We start from the raw sequence: 21,696 nt of genomic DNA on the forward strand, positions 1-21,696 counted from the left end.
TCATAATAACAAATATCGCGCGTACGAGTTCATTATATCTTCTACGGAAATCATAACACATACTGCAAGCGGTCAGCAAGAGAACTTCAAAAACGGCCTATTTGCTTGGCCATCGCCGTTTGAAACGAACGAAAAAAGAAAGAAAAAGAAAAAAAAGGACGTGTGCGTTGACAGGCGAATGCGTATAATCCTGATATTAAGTGCAAATAATTGCGATATTTGGTGGCGATTAATTACAATGTTTTGTCGCGATTAATTATTTACGATATTTATCGAACGAACGGAACCTACTCAGAATCACTGCATGCTGGAATAGAACCTACTGTCCACCCGTCTGCGAATAAATGGTTTGGTACACCTCGGAAGTCACAACACACCGAAAATCTATATTTGAGCAAAGCTCACCTGGGCCGAAAACACGTTTACCTCGGAAAGTTATGCGCGACCGCTCTATTCCCTGTTACCGACGCATACGCGCGGAGACACGGTATTTCGCATTGATTACCACTTACTTCTTGAATAATGAAGCGAAGATACCTACTGAGTATGGAAAACTGGCAAAGTTTCATGCATTCATAGCTAGAAAATTTAAAAAAATGCAAATATGCATATCTAACAAGACCGAGTACTAATTAGATTTAACAAAATGCCAAAACAATCGCAATCAAAATTTATTTGCCATGCTGACCGACAAGATTTCTACTTAATTAAATTTAAAATTGTCTATGTGTTTCAGTATTTACTCAAAAGCTAGAAAAATCATGAAACAAGGGCATAAAACTGCTCAAAATGTTCGTAACAGCGTCTCCGTTCACCTAAGGAAATAATATCAACAATGAAGACTGACGCGCAACTGTTTCGACAGAGTTTCGGCCCAATCGGTAGATTAAAAATATTCAAAACCGGCTTCCACGAAGCCGCGGTCACAAGCAGGGATGCCACAAACACAGACCAATCTGTGCAAAACAAAATTCCCACACAAGTATATGTACATACAGAACTGCAAGCGCGCCCTTCAAAATACAGGCCGATTTTAGGCCGACGCCACACTGCAAAGGACGCGTCTTTCGTCTTTGCGTCTTTCTCACGCAAGGAGAAAAAAAACAACAATGAAAACTGACGCGCGTTAAAACACATCCAGAACTGTTTCGACGCAGTCATTCGAACAGCATCGGTCCCAGTACGCACCGTACCTACTGTAAACGATTGAGTGAGAAAATTCCAAAACCGGCATCTAAAAAACCGCGATAACAATCAGAGATGCCACATATGTAAATTTAAATTTTTTTGTGAATTATAAATTTCTCATCCATACAGTTTACAGTTTACAGATTTGTAAAGCCATATAGATTCCTACGATTTTCTAAGAAATTTACAAATTTTTATACAGACTTTTATACTGGAAATCTGTATATCGATGTTCAGTATACAGAAATGTAGGATCCCCACAAAAGGAATTGTGAAAAGCAGAAAAAAAACATTGGTTCCCTTTTGCATGCAAATCAAACAAAAAAAAAACACAGGAAAAACGTCACCAACACTAATACTTATCCTTTAATTCTCGCGTCCTCTCTGAACCATCATGCTGGTGCGAGAACGTGCCGCACGCAAGAGCAGCCTTGCACTTACTCACACACACTTATGGCAAGGCAAGGGCTAGCGGGAAACGTGCTCCGCCACCGAAAAAGAAATGCAGCTCCCACAAATTAGCCACAAAATTGCACGAATCTTTCACGGATTTCAACATTGACGTCACTCTCACCGATAATACGAAACTGCCACATTTCGTATTACCTTTTACTCCACCCTTTGCACTTCAAATATAACGATTACGCGACGGGAAGGCTAAATAAAATACGTCGACATTATTGCACTATCCCCAACCGTACACGACAACCCTCGGAACACTTCATCGCGATTCAAATCAAACACTTGGAATTCACACCGAAACAACAGCGGCCTTTATTCAATAAACGTAGACACAGCCCTTTTCCGGATAGAAAATATATCTTATAAAAACTTGAAAAAACGATGAAAAATTCCGACGAGAAACATTTTCACCCCAACTGATAAAATACAATTTAAACTAAAAAGTCGGTAAATCACAACAGCCTCAGCTCTTATTAGCCCTCAAAATTCATACCTATAATAAATATATTCAATTATCGACCTGCAACATCTAATAGATGTATCCCAGGGTTCTACTAAAATTTCCCATCTCATGTAACATTTATGAGAGCACGTAGAGTCCTCTGCGGATCTCTTAAGTAAATGTTGGACTAACATTCCTTTTCCGTTCTTCAACAGTTGCAAGGACGTGGTCAGGGCGGTTACAGTTCTCTGGAGACATCTGACCTTTGTTTAGCAACATTTAATTAGATCCTTAATTTCATGTTAGTGCTCAGGAACTTAGTTAATTTGTTCTCGTAAACGGAGTATTGTTGCTAGCACCAACTACGAATTTGTGCAGCTGTTTATGCTATGCAATGCTATATCGTGACTTTTTACTCGCATCAAAGTGAGTTTTGAAACTTGCTTGCACATCGAATTGCGTTGAAATTCGCGACGTGTCTGCTGAAATAGTTTGTTGCATTGTCCTTTGAAAGCATGATTTCAATCTAAAACCAAAACTTATCGCATGAATTTAATCGCCTACATCGTTAAATACATCATTACCTGCATGCATTTAAACTCAATCAATCAAAGTGTGCGGTTCAGCGAAAACGCTAACTATTGCACAGTGGTTTAAAACGTGAAAAACGTGATCGTCAGCCTTGAAGGCTATAATGTATTCGACAAAGTTTTTGTATATCTCAAAGGGCAACTTTTGATGCAAATAAATTTTTGACTAATTCGCCTGAAAGTGAGATAGGTTTTATTTTTTAATTACTTGTCGAATCAAAGTGAAGTCTGCAGCAAAGTTGTAGGAAATCTTAGGCAGAAAAACTTTGCTGAAGACACTTAGATTCTATCTATTGAAAATCGACCGCATACAAGTAGTTTTATACACAGACATTCCTCAAATTTCCAAAAACCAAAAAATACCAAATAACTTTTTTGATTTGGTTTTAGAGGCCTTTTATGTTCTAGACATATTTTCATATATAAAAATATATCATTCTGCAGAACGAACCTTGGACAAACTTTCAACTTTTTCATATGGTTTACAACGTTTTTGATAAAAAATTGCACCTTTCAAACTAAAATATTGGCAAGCCTTTAAAAGTGCGGAAACAACAATCTACACTCGAAAGATGGAGATTAGTACTAGCTTCCCCAAGTGGTTTCACTATGTTCTTCCGTTGGTAACAAATCGAAAATACTCATTTTGGTTCTTTCAGAAAATTGACCACCCAGACTCACCAACTCAAACCTATACACAGTAATAATTAATGCCGTTTTCTTAATATTTTTTTGAATGATAGCGAGTTCTCAATGCTTTTGTGGGTGCATGTAAAAAAAATTTTGCATTTTTTTACAAAGTTAGCTTTTCGGATTAGGTGCATGCGCCTCGTAATAATTTCTAAAATAAAATACCATGCGTCCTCACAAATTTAACCGATGTACATATTAATTTATCTACAAAAATACATGGTTCACCTCGGAACTTAAGACGCAAAGTTGCAATGGTTGGTCATCCTAGAAGTCAAACACATAACCATTTTTCTCCTTCCTTTATTACTGATATCATTTTTTTTCTTTTGTCCATTCAACAATACACAATAGATTTGCTTCCGTTTAGATCTGTTTTGCGGTAATTATGTACCCATTGTTTACAAAATATAAATATACATCATATAAATTGTTCTTCCACTCCGTGATTACCCTTCGGTTGTTTCTTTTTGTTTGTTTGTATGTTTTTTTTTCTTTCTTCGGATCTTATGGTTGTGTTTCTCGTTCTGTAACTGAGCATATTCATCCATTGCAGTGTTAGCATGTAAATTTTTGCAAGTGCTTCTGTGAGTAGGTGTTTGTGGATGTGTAAGTGAGTGAGAGAGAGAGAGAAAAAGTAGATGTTTTATTTGTTAACCACCCGATCAACCGTTTTTTTTTTCGTAGTACGTTCTCTCTTCCGATTGGTCCGGAGGATCATCATCTGCAGTCAGCCTCAATCAAACGTAGATAATGATATATTTAGTTTTCCCTAAAAAGAAGCTCTTGTTCAATGATTGCCTTGCTTTTCATTACAAATGTAGTATTTATTGGTTAATTTGTCAACCCCGTTTACTGTTGTTGATAATTGAGTATTGTAAAACTCTCCAACCAGGTTGCTCCGAATGAGCGATACGATCGGCCTGGGGCACAACTCGGCAGGCCCTGTAGAAAGCGGGTTGCAGGAAGGATCTGTGGATTTCTCGATAACATTTGGTTTTGATAGGTTCAGACATTTTTGTTATTTTTTTCATGACATAGGAGTCAACCGTGTAAGTGCATACATGTATGAAGGTGTGTTGTTGAGGTGTTGTTCTCTGTTACCGATATTAAGAATCAATCACATTTATTTAACGATAATGGGTTTTAATTTTTTGTGCCTTTAGCGGTATTTTAAAGTTTTTTTTTTAATTAAACTCGACATCCATTCATGTGGTATTTCGAAATAGAAAAAGAGAAAGAGAAAGTGTGAGAGCGTGATAAAACACTAACTTCGAACCTGGATTATTATCAAAACTCGAATGGTTGTATGTGTGTACATATTTGTGGACAAGCGTGTCGTAAGATTTTTCTTTTAACTGGATGTGGGTGCAAAATTACCTTATCAACGTGTTTTGCAGACATAGAGAAAAACATTTTCACGGCGCAAGAAAGACAGAGAAAGTGTACTGATCAAAATCGCAGCTTGACTAAAAGCAGACGATCGTGGAATCGAATAATGAACAAGTATAAAAAAAAATGTTGTAAATTGCATTTTACTTACAATCTAGCATGCTTTTGGGTTTTTTTTTTTGTAATACGAAAAGCTGTCGGCCTGCTTAGAAAAATTCCTGTATTATTTCTCGTGATGTTGACGTTATTTACTGTTGTTGCTTAGCTACAGCAACGGTAGTTGGCGCTTTCATTTTCTAATTGTTCAGTAGTAGCTTATTATTTGTTTTCTTTTCGTCCAGGACAACACATGTAGGTTTGATTTTTTTTGTGTCACAAAATGTTTCCAAAACGCTTATTTTATGTCGGCAACTTCGCGTCGAAGTTGTTCAAGTCTCAAACGACGTTCGCAAATTTACTAATATTTGTAAGTAATTCATTGGGGCAAGTTATGCGCTTGCTGCACTTGACCGTCAGTTTTATTTTGTCCTAAATGATGATACTTTGCTATATAAAACTTTCAAGTCTAACACTATATCAGATTTTATGTCAACTCTAAATACAAATCTATTCTGTCTGAGGGCCTTTCATTATTAATCATTTAACGCTTGCTGCCTCGCATTCTTCCCTTGCGTATGCGTCTGTCCGTATGTCTGTGTTTGTGTATCTGAGTGTACGTGTGAGTGATTTTAATACTGATCGAATCGATATTCCTGCTGAGCAGCTACTTCAGGTCTAAGTATTGTTTATTTATATACTTTCTATGTAACTAATTTACTTGTGTTTTTGTTCATTACTGACTCATCACCTAATATATGTATATATGTATAATAAATATAAAAAATTACAATTAAATGTAAAGCTTCATTTGTAAATTATGACATTTGTTTCATTAGATTTTATATGTATATATATATACTGTTTCATCATTCATTCACTTGTATATTTTCCATAATGCGACTCACTTGAACAACGTTTCTGCTTATTAACTGCAAGTTCTGTCCGTTTCTGACAATGTAATCCAGCGTATTTCTCAAGGTAATAAATGTGACAAATTATTCCATGTTACTTGTATGCTTTTTTACTTCGCAACGGATAGCAAGAGAATTATATGTGATTCAAAACTACCTAAATCTACTGTACGTATGTATGATGTTTATATGTGTAAGTGTATGTGTTTGTGTATTTGTGTAATGTACGATTGCGATGTGTAAGTCTGATGTTTTGTGTTTGCGATGTATTGCAAAAATGACATCTACTGGTACACTGAATAAAATAGCTTTGACCGTTTGTTAGGTTTACGTTTCATTATAAAGACTGACAAATATCTAGAACTTGTGTTTGGCTATCCTATCGAAAGTACTAGTTTTGTGAAAAATAACTTGTAACACATCTATACGTTTCTATTTGGATTTGCGTCTTTATACCTTAAAGGTCAAGTTCATGTTACCGATTTATCTTCGCTCTAAACATTGTAGCTCATCAGAAAACTATACGGATTGTCCCTATTTATTATCGTTATTAAGAAGTGTGTGAGAAAAGCTTTTATCCTAGTATTCTACAATTTGTTTCGGTGAGACATTGGAACCACAAAAAAATCTACTAAACGAAGCAACTAACAGAACTTTATCGACGCGCCATAACTTGGCAAGCGAAAGGTGCGCCTGCGCACATCACATCCTAAAATAAGGTGGTAGAAACGAATCTTTGGTTGCGGTCTTCGGCCTAGCCAAGAAACAAACCCAAAACGAGACAAAACGATCAAACGGTGTCAACTGAGTACAACTTAGGGTGGGCTACAGACATAAGAAAGAAAAATAACGCTCGTGTGTTTTAAAAAATTAAAAAGTTTATATTCTCTATCCATAAATTGCTTAAAAATGTGTATATAGTATAATTAATGCTTGCTAAATTATCAAGACACTTAAACTAGTTTGATTACAAATGTAAAATAATGTTTAAAACTTTGTTTTACCGCGAAAGAAAAATAAACAAACAAACAAACCAATTAATAACTCAGTACGAATGATGAATGCCGTCAATTTTTAATTGATCAATTGAATAATTATAACTTACCAAAAAACGTAAGATTAGGATAATTTCGAAATCAAATCAGTCTCAATTGTTTTAAATCATATGAACCACGTTTAGTACGTTTCTTCTTCGAATTGATTTTCTACTCAATTTTGCCTTCCTCTAGATAGTGTTAGTTTAGTTTTCTCTAGCAGTTTGCATGCAATTTTGTTTCTAAATTACTACACTTGAGTACATGTGTATATATATATATATGTTTGTGTTTTTGTGTGTGTGTGTGTTGTGTGTGAGTGAGAGTGTATTTTGTGTATGACTCTGGTTGCTATGCGAACGTCTCAATATGCGCGTGTAACCGCAGGTGTGTAAATGTTTTCGCGGAAACAGATTTCGGCATCCTACGGCGATTATAAATAAGCAAAAAATGAGCAATAATTTTCTCTGTTTTTCATACGTTTCTTCTACCCTCTTTCCATCGCTATGGGGCTTGATATTAGTCCCTTTCATGTTCTGTTTTTTTTTTTCATGTTTAATTACTAGTTAATAATAATTGTTTTATTTCATATAAAAAGAACTAACTTCAATCTCAAGTTTCACTAAACATTAACAAACTAGATTTTTTTTCAGTTTACATTTTGTTTTGTTTTTATGTTTGCTTGTAAACAATAAGCAGTTCTAAGAGATGATTATAGTTTTATTATTTCACTTAAATTTGGCACACGGTTTTTTATGTTTTGTTTATCTTTCTTGTTAATATTACATTTTGTTTCTTTTCCATTTGCATTACAAGAGGGAAAGATTATATGTAAAGATGATATTTTTTTTGTTTGCTTGTTTCAAAGGTTATTCTACATCGCAGTGTAAACGATAGCCGGGCTTTCGCTTTCTAACTGGGAAGGGGAAACGGGTGGTAAACAAACACATACGATTATACTACGCCAAGTGCTGGGCTTGTCTGTTGTGTGAATATTCAAAATGTGAGTGATTGTATTTGCTATTTTGCTGGTGTGAGTGTATTCTCAAAATCTAATTAACGTGAGTACATGACAAACTATAAACATTACGTTGTATGCGTATTTTCGCTTCGTTCGAGAAAATTTGGCTTGAGTTCGGCACACTGACAAACCGGAAATTTTCCAAAGCGGTCAGAAACTGGGAAGACCTCTAAATTATTGTTTCGCATATTATTTGCTTCAGATTGATTCGAAACACGTTTGTCGTGTGTTTTGTTTTTGTTACTTTCTTTTTTTTCTTCTTAGGGCTGTTTTCCCGTCGTCTTATTTACGAAGTGATTACTTGCTACCTTAGTTGTGTCGAAAAGTTTTGTTACGAACGCTAGGGTTTAGAAACGAAACTAGAGAACTGAGTTTTTTTTTCTTTTTTTTTAGAGAATGTAACGAATAATAACAAACTTTTCGCAAAACACAAAACAGTAAGCAAAAAACTCAAAAATAGTAAAAGCATTTGAAAATACACATAAAGGGACGTGGTTTAGATGTGTGTTAACAAACAATGTTTTTTGACTCTTTGATTGCCATTTTGCTTAAAATTTTGTTTTTTTTTTCTCTAAAGATATTGCTTGGCTTGGCGGCGCGGGCAACGGCGGCGGCGGCGGCTTTGATTGTTTTAATAGTTCTCGGACAGTGTCGGCGTGGCCTGGATATTCGATTGTGGAATTTTTGGCTGTAACACGCTGCAGAAGAAGTGTGTGGTTGTTTTTTTGGTGAAGAAATATTTGCACTTTTAAGTAGTTCAGTTTTTTTTTAGTCATAAGAGCACCTTAGTTCTAAACGCGGCCCAAATTCCCTGTCCCATTGCCGAAGACAGGCCGGGCCCGTTTTTGTCTTTTATTCCTCTTTCTTTAAAAATAATTTCTTAATATTTCTCTTTTTTGTTAGCGTTAGTTGTTCCACGTTTTGCTTGTTTTTCTTTCTTCTATAATTCGAGTCATAAACAAAATTTACTCCATCTTTAAACAACAAATTTTCTACCACTAAAATCACAGCCCTTTATGCGTTCTAGCGAAAAACGAAATGAATGACTTTTACAATAAAAATTCATCACATGTCTTTCTGTCTACTCACTTAATTATATCTCTCTCAGCAGTTTTGTTTCCAATTTTTTTGCACCCTTGAATTCTTTACCCTTAGCTTTTCCATTCAGTTTATTTCTTCCCCTTTGCTCCCGTCTTGTCGAGAGTATGCTGCCCTGTTTCTGCCGTCGTACGAATCGCTGTTCAACAAATTAGAGGGAAAAACCCGTACAAACTAGTGGCAACAATGAAAACGACGCATCTATCAATAAGTTAAAAGAAAACTGAAAGAGTTGAACGTTAACCGAAGAAATCACTTCCCTAACTATGAAAAATTCAAAACTGCTTACGTTGCTTGTTAATGAAAACTGTAATTGGTTTTTGTCACTGTCTACTTTGCCTATACCATTGAACGAAGCTTATCCCTTAACCATTTTGTTTTATAACTGTAATACGAACATAAAACGTTGAATTAATTTTTTTTTGTTTAAATGTAAGGATTTCACGCTGCAAATTGGCAGTCGCAATGTGAGTTTTACATTTTACTGCTTTTTCCGTTTTTTTCTTGCAAGTGCTGTATATAAGATTTTTAAATATAAAGTTCTAAAAATTATACATTTATTTTATCTTCAATGTTTTATGTCTTCACCAGAAATATCCATGTGATACCCCTGTTCTTTTGTTTTCACCCTTCGATACACTTGTCTACATATGTGTGTGTGTGTTTTCTCGCTTGTTTAATATAGTAAAGATTATTTCTTTGGTTGTTGATCCCTTTTTCCGTTTTTTCGTGTCTTAACTCTTAAGTCATTTTTGTCCTATTAATCCTCGATTGTATCTTTAATGCGCATATAGCAATCTTATCATCTATGAGATTTTCTTCCTATTACGATAACGTAACTTAACACACATAAGCTGTGTTTACTTTCCCGTTGCCCCTCATTCCTCGGATTTCGCGATGAGCCGAACGCGAACAGAGACAGTACAACAGTTGTGGGTGTGAAGGGCGAGAGAGTGTGCAAGTGATTGATATCGCTCGTAACGGTTTCGTACGAAGCAAACTGAAAGCACAGCTTGCACGCGGGTGACAATGTAACGCTCGTTTGACAGATTGCACGGTGCATCAGCTGGCATCGAACTGCGGTGACAATTTGCGACGTAAATTTATTTCCGATTGCTTCGATTCTGTTTCGCTACAGTAAGTAAACGTTGCTGGTTGTTTTTTTTTTTGTGCTTGCCAACTAAAAGCAGCTGTTTTTTCTTATATTTTGACGGTGTCTACTCTGGTGAATTTTGTTTTGAAATTGAAATTACAATGAAGAAGCTTCTCTCAAGTTCGTGTATTTTTTAGCCTAGAGGTCTCTTCTGAAGACTGGTTTAGTGGGCCAGTGGTTGAGCTGAGAGTGCTGCCGATAATTGAAAGCGGGTAAAGTTAATGGATGATTTATTGGGTTTTTTCCCATATTCATAGCCTTCATGCGCACCTAGCGGGAACGTTTGGTTTTTACAACCAAAATCGCTAGCCAACTTTTCTAAAACATCATCAGAAAAGGTGAAATTTCGGCGATGCCGATTAAAGCAATGTAACATTTGCAGTTTTTCTTTCTAGAAGTTTTTATTTTCTACACTAGAAGGCGAATGGTAAACTTTTTTCATCTAGCGATCAAAAGTTGTTTTGCTAAGGATGAAGAAAAAATGTTGTGAATAAGCAGTTTGTTAGAAATATTCATCTCGGTTAAAAACCCACTTTGTAGAGAATGAAGAGGAATTTTTTCACAAGTTTATTTAATAACTTTCGAACACCAAAACTACGTCCAGTAATGAAACCGACGTAATATTCCATCAACTGTAACACTGACTTCAACTTCAGCAGCCGCCCACGAAGTTTCAGGTACCCATTTGCATTAACTTTCTTTTTCGCCACCTTTCCATCTAACGTCAACAATCATTACAGCTTCGCACAGACCTCCTGGGCCGGTGCGTACTGCGCCGTGGCTGAAAAGCCTGGACAAGCGAAAAACGCAACCACCCACGCACTTAGCCACCCGGAGAGCACTATATCACGGTAATGGGTATAACTTCATTACCAGGCACATATTTCCCGCACTAATTGATAAAAACATCCAACCTACGCCCCATTCCGAGTGACGTTCTGTCTGCGCTCGTACTGATAATGGCACACCAAAGGTGCGCATGTTTTAATTAAATCTAATTACCAGCTTGTTGACTACATTTTAGCTTTTTCCATAATCCATCCAGATAGTTACTGTTTGCTACAATACACCGATTGATTGAAACAGCTTCAGTATATTATTCACAAAAAAAAACGAATTTGAGCTTCATTCACCAGCAAACGTTTTCTTCCCGTGAGCGAAACCGAACTTTCCATCCATAATATTTTTGAATTCACCTTGCGGTGGAAAACGCGGTCTCAACAAAACTTTATTAACATGCTGCGGAAAAAAAGAAGATTCCAAATCGGCTTCTCGACTGACTCCCGAGCCGAATGAGATGCAGTATCACGGGCTAGCAGAATGCTTGCGGGTTCGAGGATTAAAATTTTGACATTTTGTTTCGCTGACATGCAGCGGCTACACAATTGTGTGACCAATATTCTGCGTGTTGATTTTTCAGATAATTTCGCTAGTCTACTATGGCTCTGTGATGCCGTACTTTTCTGTATTGTTCTTTTTTTGCTATACGCGAAATTTTGTTAGCCTTTTTTTGTTTTGTTCATTTGCTTACTTTGTACAACATTTTTATTATATCATTACTTTAAATTTTATTATTACGATCTATTATTTGTTCTTACGAAACCAAATGGAATTATTCTTCTCTGTCGTCGTCTTTGTCATTTTTCTTCTACGTCATCAGGTAAGATGAGTATTGTTCTCCTGCTTTACGTCAGTTTGCTCTGGTTTTGCTTTACTTTTATGTTTTGTTTTTGTTTCCTTTTTTTTCTTCTCAGTTTTTCGGCTGTCTGTACAGTGTGATGCATCGAGTGCGTGTGGGTGTGGTGAAAGTAGTTTCGGGAAAAAGGGACACACATAGACTCTTATTATGATATGTGGGAATATGATAGAAAAATCGCTCTAGCCAACCTGTTGCTTGTAATATGTATTGTTTTCCTCCTCCTCCTCCTTATTAAACACTAGTTGATATACAGTAGCAGTGAATGCGGGACTGCGTCATTGTGTGTAGGTGTGTATTTTTGTATTTCTATACTTTCATTAAAGGGTATGATTAAAGGTAAAACTTGATAGTCTTTAGGGTTAAATAAATTCGATCTACTTGAGCTTTTTACTAATATTTGTTATTATATGTACTTTCTCTTGGGGCAGCGTCTACTGAGAGAAGAGAACTTTCTCTCTAATCGAGTAATCAATTATTTTGCGACTGGCGAATGAATTGTTTCCTTTTTTTCACTTGTTCACCCTGTTTGTGTTTGTTAGCTTTTGTTTTAATTTATTTCTTACCATGATGCGCTAATAAGCTTTCACAAAAGACTTTTCTATCATTTAATTCTCATTCGCTTCGTTTAGAATCTTAAATAAGTTATACAAAATATATAACGCTTTTTTCATTCTAAGTCCTTTCTTCAGCTCGCTTAAATGCTCCTCTAAGGAGGCGAGCCTCTGACTCCTACGGTGATGCGCTAATGTTTTCTCTGAACGGCCCCAAACATTGCGGTTTTGCGTGAACTCAGCCAAGCGGGTTGGAGCACAAAGTGTTTTATTACCTTCCTGCTAGCTATGTATATTAATTATCGTTTTTGCCATGATGATACACGTTCCCCCTTGCTGCAAGTTTGAAGCATTTTTTCTTTGCTGTTCTTGTTATTTTACGGTTGCGTCATTATTTTCCCGGCCCGGTGTAATACTGTGTATGGGTGTGATTGTGTATGTATACCGGTGCAAACTGCTCGTGGCGCTACCGCTGGGAAGATACTAATGGCTCTGTACAGTGTTTGGCTCTTTGCTGTTGTTGCTCTACTCGGTGATTTATCGGGCCATGGGTGGTACGCACATACGCACACATTGTTTGCAGGGTGCTAGTTATGCCCATTATTCTACATCAACTTGGCACTTGCGACTTGCGGTGTTAATATTTCACTAAAACATACTATTTTTGTTTTGTTTTCTATTTCTGTTCTGCTGTTTTTTTCACGGCTGATGATTGATCGTAGCTAATTTGGCAAATATCTAACATGGTGTGAGTGAAGGTTTAGTATTTTGCAGGGGCTGTTTTTTGAAGATTGCTGAACGCTCACAACTGGGTAAAATTTGATTTTAAAGCTTTCATGAAAACCTTTTGACTCTTTTACCTTTGAGTCATAATAGTGACTTCAAATGATAATCATCGTTGTTTCAATTAATTAGGTCGCTCTCAATAGAAAAAATTATATCGAAATAATATCTTTTCTTAAAAGACTTCAATTTTAGGTACACTAAAATGAGTATGATACGACAAGGTATTGAAATATTTGACATATACAAGAAATTGGGGCTTATTACGGGAGTCACTTCACGGTGAAATGACAACCGTAATAGGCACGGTGGAAGTGATTCCCGTTTGATTTGCACGCGTCTTTTTTCACCGTGAGATTTTTTCACTTCGTTCTCACCGTGAGGTGACATCCGTAATAAGCCCCATTATGTACAGGTCGTTCCTAAATCCTGACCGGTAAGGGTATACTATAATTATTCAACTTTAAACTCATAAACTGTGGATACTGACTGTCCACATCATACACACACGACAGGCTCAGTATATTGCGTTGCTTTGATATTGGCCGCGCGTTGAGCTGCTCAAAACTCGATTTCGAAAAATGATTTGAATGACAAGGTGAACTCGCTGCTCACCAAATTTTATGAATGTAAAGTACATTTTTTCTCAGCATGTCAATGGCGGTGTCAAATTTAAAATTGGTGGTTGTGAACTTGCTTTTTATTCAAGATGGCAGCCATTTTTTTGTACTTCAAGTGAAAACTCCAGCATTCCGACTACGAACGACGTGCTGTAAAAGATCAAGAATTGCTCAAAATACAGCTTTTTTTAAAAACCCTCTGACAACTTGGTGCCCGAGGGGTCCATGAATACAACCCAACTAAAGAATGGTTTCTCAATTTTTAAGTACTTTCAGTCATTTACCCATGTGTTATTTAGACACGAAAATATCCTTTTTAAAAGAATTCGTGTCACAGTGGGATGGTTTCAGCGAGAATTGCTCAGTCAATAACAATTCCCGATAAAAGTTATTGCTTATAGAAGAAAATTTTGCTTTACACTAATATATTTAGCAAGAAGTTTGCGTTTAAAATTCAAGTCAACATGTTTTTATTTAATTTTCCATGACTGTTATAGATTACCTTAGGACGACGTCATCAATGGGATTTTAACAGCTCAGGGAGCTCGCTGTTCGAACTCAGCTGTTCCAAAAGAGTCGAACCTTTTGTTTATTTTCTAATACTTTTGGGGATTGCGCTACTGCAGTCAAAATGTGTTGACTACTACTGATTTTTCGTGTAGTTTTTAATGAAGTTCTAACAATCTTAGTAAAAACAAAAAAATCTCGATTTTCCGCTCCAAATTCTAACTCCTTGCTTCCTAAACGGCCATAAAAGTGAGATTAAGTTGCTCCATGCAATGATTTATTGACAGAGTCGTCTAGTGATGCTTTTGTTGCTGCATTTCACACGATTCAAATAGGTTGACACAGCAACAATTTTGAGGGGACAAAACAATTCAGGCACCCATCCCGTCAATAATGTTTCCGAGGGGTAAAGTATCATTTTGCTCCTTCAATATTTCTATAAGGTTGGCCCCTCTATTCCCATCGCCACAAATTTCCGTACTCTTGATAGTTTCATTAAATATTTTTAAACCTCACGAGTTCTAAATTTCCAAATTTCCGCAGGTAATTGGTGAATTTAATAAATAATTTTGAAAATAGAATAGCTACTTGGTTCAAATTACTACTTTTCGTTTTGTATTATTAAATTTACATCGTTTATTATATTTGTCTGCTTGCAAGCTTGCTGCTTGCATAAAAAAGACGCTGAACATTTTTGCTGAAAGTCATTCGTTCCCTTTTCAAGCACTTCAACTGTCAAAAATCAATGCAAGATGCCACCAAAATGGACTGCAGAGTTTAAAAGTGCAACAACATAGAAGTGATGCACATCAAAGTGCTCATTGACACTTATGAATTCGTTTTCGCGACGGTACTACACCGTTCCCGGAGTTAGGCGTCGTACACAAATTACGTAACGCATGAAGGGGGGGAGGGGGGTTGCGTCTGCGTTACTTATTGTTACGTAGGGGGGAGAGGGGGTAATAGAGACAGTTACGTAACTGTAATGTTTGCTCGAAATTGAAAGTTTCGGAAGGGGGCCAGACTGTTCAGCGTTACGTAATTTTAGGGGGGGAGTCATATCGAACGTTACTTATCGTTACATAGGGGAGGGAGGGGGTCTGAAATCTAGATTTCTAGCGTTACGTAATTTGTGTACGACGCCTTACAAGGTAAAAAGTGTAACACGAGTGTGGCTACACTGCAAAAACGAATTTACCATCACCCACCATACTTTTTGACAGCTTGCTTTCATTCGTGTGCGGCAGTGCTGCCAAAACACATTATTAGAAAAAAAAAACAAATTATGAAATTGTTGGAAATTTAAAAAAAATTGTTTGTGGTTGTAATAATGTATTCATGAACGGACATCTAATAAGTGTAACGCAATACGTGCAATTAATTCCACTCTTGATTGAGCATTTAAGAAAAATTAGTTAGAGTTTGAATCAATCGGATTCCGAAGGAAGTATATTAGTGTTACTTAATTTTTTTCTGGCAACAACAATGCACAGATTCAAGCTGTGCTTGAAGAAGTGAGCTGAAAATCCAGTAGTCAAAGCAATAAGCAATATTAGCAGGGATACCAGATGTACAGATTTGTCTGAAAACGCAGAGTTTCCGTGTACAAACTTTTGTCAGAGTCTCCCTATATTTATGCAGACTTTCCTAAAATGTGTTTCAATTTTGTTTGCAGTTTTTGACGTAGAATTACGTCTTACGGTAACACATTGGGATAGGGTGCCACGAAAACTGTCCAATTTCAAATGATAATAGCTCAGGTTTCACGGAATTTTCCTCATTGTTGCAGCAATGGATTGGAAAATAAGTTGAGCGACCATCAACATGCGAAAAATTGTACTATTCAAAAATTTTGATCAATCACAGCTGAAAACAAGGTCAATATGAGTATTTTCGGAACCGCGATGATACTCTGAGTTCAGAAATCGGTACTAGACATCATTTTGAAATTTAGGATAGTTACTTCCGGTTTCTCTAAAACGGGCTAAAATGGCTAAATATCAACTCATTTGGATATTTCTGGAATAAGAATGATAAGAACCCGGAAATCAACTTAAGATGTCATTTTGAAATTAAACACGGTAATTTCCGGTTTTTGGAAAATTAGATAAAATTGCCGAATACCATTTAATATGTTTTTTGCGGGTTCGAAATGATGCCCTGAGGCCGAAAATCAACTTTATATGCTATTTTGAAATGCAGCATTGTGACTTCCGGTTTCCGGAAAATAGTGGCCAATATGACCCAACATGGATATTTCTGGAACTGGAATGATACCCAGAAACCTGAAATCAATTCCAGATGTCATTTTCGAATATAGAATGGTGACTTCCGGTTTCTGGAGAACAGCTAAAACAGTCGAACACCACCTAATATGAGTATTTCGGTTTCCAGGAAAAAAACAAAAACCACTTTATAAGGATACTTCCGGAGCTAGAATGATACTCAGAAATCAGGTAATAACTTCAGATGCCGTTCCGAACTCGAAGATGGTAAATTACGGTTTCTGTAAACAATCAAAAGTGACCAAAAACCACCTAATATGAGACTTCCAGAATCAGAATGATGACCATAACCCTCAAATCGACCTCAGACGCAATTTTTTATTTCATGGTTGCAACATCCAGTTCCTAGAAAACAGCATAAGTGAATCTTTGCACACTGGGAAAAAATGAACCCAAATTCCCACTAATTAGAAGCCGCTGGGCTGGCAACCTGAAATATAGCATTTATTATGTAAAATTGGTTAATAAATCGATTGATGCTAGTTTCATCCTGTGCAGGGTAAGGAAATGATCTTTTTCGCCCCTTTTCACCCTATTTTTGCGTATTTTTGGAAATATAGATCTTTTTCCGTGTCCTGCACAGAATGAAAATATCACCAATCGTTTTTTGACCAATTTTACATAAGAAATGCTATATTTCAGGTTGTCAGCCGTTTCTAATTAGTGGGAATTTGGGTTCATTTTTTCCCAGTGTGCAATGTTGGTATTTATGTAATCGTAAAGGTGCCCAGAGTCCGAAAACCAGCTCCAGCCGCCATTTCGAAGTTCCAGATGATGACTTCCGGTTTCTGGAAAATGGTCTAGAATGCCCGGAAAAACCCAGCGTAGGTGTTTTCGTATTCGAGATGATTCCCTGAAATCAAATATGAACCCTAGATGGTTTTTGGAATAAAAGATTTTGACTTCCGGCTTTACGGAAAACAGTAGGTGTCATTTTGAAATTCAAGATAGTATTTTCCGGTTCCTGGGAAAGAGTCTAACAGCGAATACCAATATGAGTATATTTGGATTCGAGATGATGCAGTAAGGCCGGAAATCGAACTCCAGACGCCATTTTGAAACACAAGATTGTTACTCCTGCTATTCGGAAAACTAAACTATTGCAAAAAATACATTGACATAAAACAGGCTGTCGTAACTCTACGTTGATCTTGCGGTCGTGTCTCAGAAACAGTCTCATTATTTCTTTTTCGAATCAAGGAGTGTTATTTTCTTGAATTCTAGCAGATTTCTCCGATTTTTCGAGCAGTTGCAGACATCTTTCAAAAACATCTGGCACTTTGATCAATAACTAACGCATGACGATTTTCAATTGAAAATGACTAACAAACTTTGTTTCCAGCTGCTTCAAAACCCAAGAACGCCTGTGGACCAAAAAAAACTGCATACTGGGCATTATCCGCACACGAACATCAAAGGTTTGTGTTTTGCAGACAAATCTCATATTCCTAGATGCAATTCAGTCACTTGACAAAGTATATTTCGCAAAGGTAACGAGCTGCATTATATTACAAACCAATTGTTTTATATTTGCAGCCTGATGATATATTTATTTCATTTGCATCCCCTTCAGCAAAATATCAACTGATATTAATAAAGTTATATGCTGTATAACTCTAGTAATAAGAAGTAATTACTTTATAACCAGGTTTCATCCATTCTCTTGATTTTTGTCCACATTATCTCCTGTACTTGTCAACCGTCTGGGAGAATTAGACTTTCTCTCACACAGATTGTCTTAGTCGTAGAGCAATGCAGTCGCAGAGTTCAATTTCGCTTAAAATCATCATGTGCGAGGGGTAAACGAATGTTTTCTCTCTCAGTTTAAAAGGGAACAGTTTTCATTAGCTTCTCAGTTACTAAGTGAGGAGTTGACCAAAGAACAAAATATGTAAGTTTACATCGAGGCCACATCCTAACAAATTTTGAATTTGATATTATAGAAAAATTTAGAATTCACCATGGGTACGTATTCTGCAGAACATTCGATTTTACACTGTTTTTGACGCATTACAGGGCGATGAGAACAGTAACGTAATTCTCAGATGTTAACTGAGCGAATCATTTCACTGCGTGTGCGAGTGAGCTTTTTACAAGAGGTTCATTGGACCTATGCTCTGTCGAATTAAGAGCGTTTATGCGTCAGAGAAACTATTACTCTTCATTCTCTCAGCAGCAGATGGTATGATGCACATTGAATGTTGGCTCACAGTTAGGAGTGGAGAAATTTGTATTCTCTTTAAGATCAAAATGAGCGAAACGAAGCTTGTTTGTAACTCAACAGCAAACAGCAAATGTCTGCAAATCAATAAAAATCTGCGCACGGACTCGAAAAAACTGTGTTTTTGCAGAGATATAGCCACATCTGGTATCCCAGGATAATTTATTCATCAGATCATTCCCTCGAATGTAATAGGGTACTAAAACTCTTTCATGGTTTTGATCTTAATCAAAGCATGGATTGTGAATAGGGCATTAGTTTAGCTTTATGTTTTTCTGTTTTTAAATATCACAAAAAATCAACGCACTTTCACGACAACATTGCACAAAGAAACTAGCGTATTGGTCGAAAGCAAGCCAAGACAATACTGATTATGGGAAAACACCATCGAGGTTGTTCTATGTTTCCGTGTATGTACTGTTCAATGTTTTCAAAGCTCAAACTCTTCTGCGAAAACCGATGAGCAAATTTGTCTTTGTTTCTATGGTTTTTTTTTTTTCAAATGACAAAGTCAACCTATAATGTCAAAGTAGAAAAATTTATCACCTTTTTATCGTTGAATTTCCAGATGTTTTCTATTATTTCTAAGTTGCAAAAACGGGGTATAGCATTTGCGAATGCCAGCCTGTTCATTCCTAGAAGCAAAATTTTATCTTTCATGTTAGTACCCTTTTAAGAGAACTGTCTTCAATAGCTTTAATAATCATTTGAAAACAACGGAGTCTGAAGGATTCGCTCTTGATCAAAATACGCGCTTTGCACCAAAAACTTAAGCGCCAAACTTGATAACTCCATTTAGTTTACCCTTTACCGAAGCAACACGTCGCAATCTGCAAATTTCGCCCCAAATTACTAACCCACACGCAGAATACTTTATGCTCTACGCTTACTGATATTATTACGATGACGGGTCCAAGCGGTTGAGTGACCAATCCTGTTCCTTTCTTTCCCTCCGATTAACCTATAGAGATGTGTGTTGATAGAATGCAACGATATGTTTTCTTTTTGCATATTACAGAACTTTTGCCTAACATCGCTGCTCGATTTGGTGCGCTCACTGCCTGCTGAACGTACACCGCATCAAGGCGAACGATCAATTGATACTTGTTTCCCCTTTTTTTCTTTGTCTGAAATAACGATATGTACGATAAATATGTAAATTTCACGATTCCCTACTTGTGTATTACTTCCTCGCTGAAAACGCGCATCTCGAATTGATCGTATACTTTGTCTTGAATACTTTCAATGAACTACTAAACACTACTAAACTTAAGCCGACTGTCAAGCGCTTCTACAATAGTGAATAATTTTGATTGCAAACTAAACTTTCACAAAGCTTCCTTTCTTCCGTGCAGGATCGCCTCCCTGTAGTAGTTGATAATGATAACAGCAATAATAGCCTAGTAGTACGTGTCGCTTTTTGAAAGCCAGTAAACTAACGAGGCGAGATTTTTTTTTTCACTTTCCATTCGATCTACTCTTCAAGCATTAAATCGAACAAAACAATAAATTATCATAAAACGCAATAATTGGCGAAGCCAGAATCGAGATAAAAACGCGCAAACAAACGTACGAACGGATAAAAGGTTCGCTTTTGAAGCATCTATCATTTTTATTTTTTGCTATATTTCGATGCTGCTGACGGCGCACAGCTGTTTCGCATCGTCCACCCTGACCATTACCGGGCTTCGGAGTAGGACCAGCCACTGATGGATAAATATGGGAGTATTCAATCTCTATAGTTGAATGTTAAGCTCTTTGACGATTTTACTGTTTCCTCCGCTACTTCGCGTGATTCAACGTTTGCCGGATTTTCCACTACAAGCAGAACTTTTATTTTTGTTCTACCTGCTTCAAGTCCCCGCTGTTATTATTTTGTAACGACTTTTACTCTGTACTGTGAACAGTATTATTTTAATTTTCAATAGCTTCGCCAAAATGACATGATTCTGCATCGAAATTGCGGTTTGTTTTTCGGTCTACAAAAGCTCCAGCTACTCCAGCTTTGTTACACTGTGTATCTCGTTCGCCGCGATTGTGTTCGCGGGTCATTGTCTAGCCCGGTGCACTACCGTCATTGTCATTGATTATTTTCCGTAACTCAATACAGGTTCACTTTCGCTGGATTTCCCACAAAGTTTTCTCGATCTGCTTCATAATACGTCTTTCCATCACATTTTTGTCACCTTTGGCTGCTGCAATAGCTGTGTTAAAAATTAAAAATCGCTCGCCGTTCATCTGTTCACTCGTTCACCGTTTATGTTTATAGAGCCTTAGAAAAGAGTATACGCAGAAACATGTCAACAAACGCATTAAAATCTAGCGATAGAACCTAGCGTATCGGTTAGTAATTAAAATCTAAACGTAATAAAAACGAAACATTGCATTCATGTTTGGCTGTCTTTCGCGTCCTTTACACAACTAAAAAAATTAAACGCGCACACAGAGAAGCAGTCTCAAGTCCGGACTCCGGAGGTGGGGCATTTCTGTTTCTTGTTTTTTTTCCGGAAATTCTGTTCTTTGGCGCAGTGGCGTCCTCTCCATCGCGAACCAGCAGCAGTCGCAGCAGACAATCTAAACCTAGTTTGCTGTGGATCCCGTCAGCGGTTTCCACTTGGCTGAGATCTTCCGGCTAAGAAATTAGCAGAGATGGATGGCGGCAGATGGAAGCACTGCGCAGCTGGAAGCCACCTAATGGATGGGCGCTTTCACGATGTGGTTCGGGGCGATGTAGTGATAGCCTGGGATCGGCAGGCCGGCAGTTTCCATCGAAATTCTGCAAGAAAAGTAAACAGGTGACAATTAGTGGCTGCGCTAGAACCTGGCCGCTGGTGTGGTTGTTGAGAAAACTACGAAAAATCGAAACGGAACGGAAACAAAAATACGATGAGTTATTATCTGTAGCTGAATGTTCCGCACTAGAAGTAGACAAAACTGACGAACACTGTTT

At 37.0% G+C, this 21,696-nt stretch overlaps 1 protein-coding gene across 4 annotated transcripts in view; it reads right to left on the minus strand.

Annotated features, from left to right (window-relative positions):
• Window positions 1–3,659: 3,659 nt before the first annotated feature.
• LOC129722887 (poly(rC)-binding protein 3) overlaps window positions 3,660–21,696 on the minus strand; it is a 577,573-nt gene continuing 559,536 nt past the window's right edge. For 3 of the 4 annotated variants that reach the window (XM_055676723.1, XM_055676721.1, XM_055676724.1), the window contains one exon: window positions 3,660–21,522. In XM_055676723.1, the coding sequence (XP_055532698.1) occupies window positions 21,438–21,522 (85 nt within the window). In that variant the 3' untranslated portion in view covers window positions 3,660–21,437. The remainder of the gene's footprint in view (window positions 21,523–21,696) is intronic. The other variant, XR_008727673.1, reaches the window with a different exon arrangement.

The sequence above is a fragment of the Wyeomyia smithii genome, chromosome 2, assembly GCF_029784165.1.
Source record: "Wyeomyia smithii strain HCP4-BCI-WySm-NY-G18 chromosome 2, ASM2978416v1, whole genome shotgun sequence".
NCBI classification, from domain to species: domain Eukaryota; kingdom Metazoa; phylum Arthropoda; class Insecta; order Diptera; family Culicidae; genus Wyeomyia; species Wyeomyia smithii.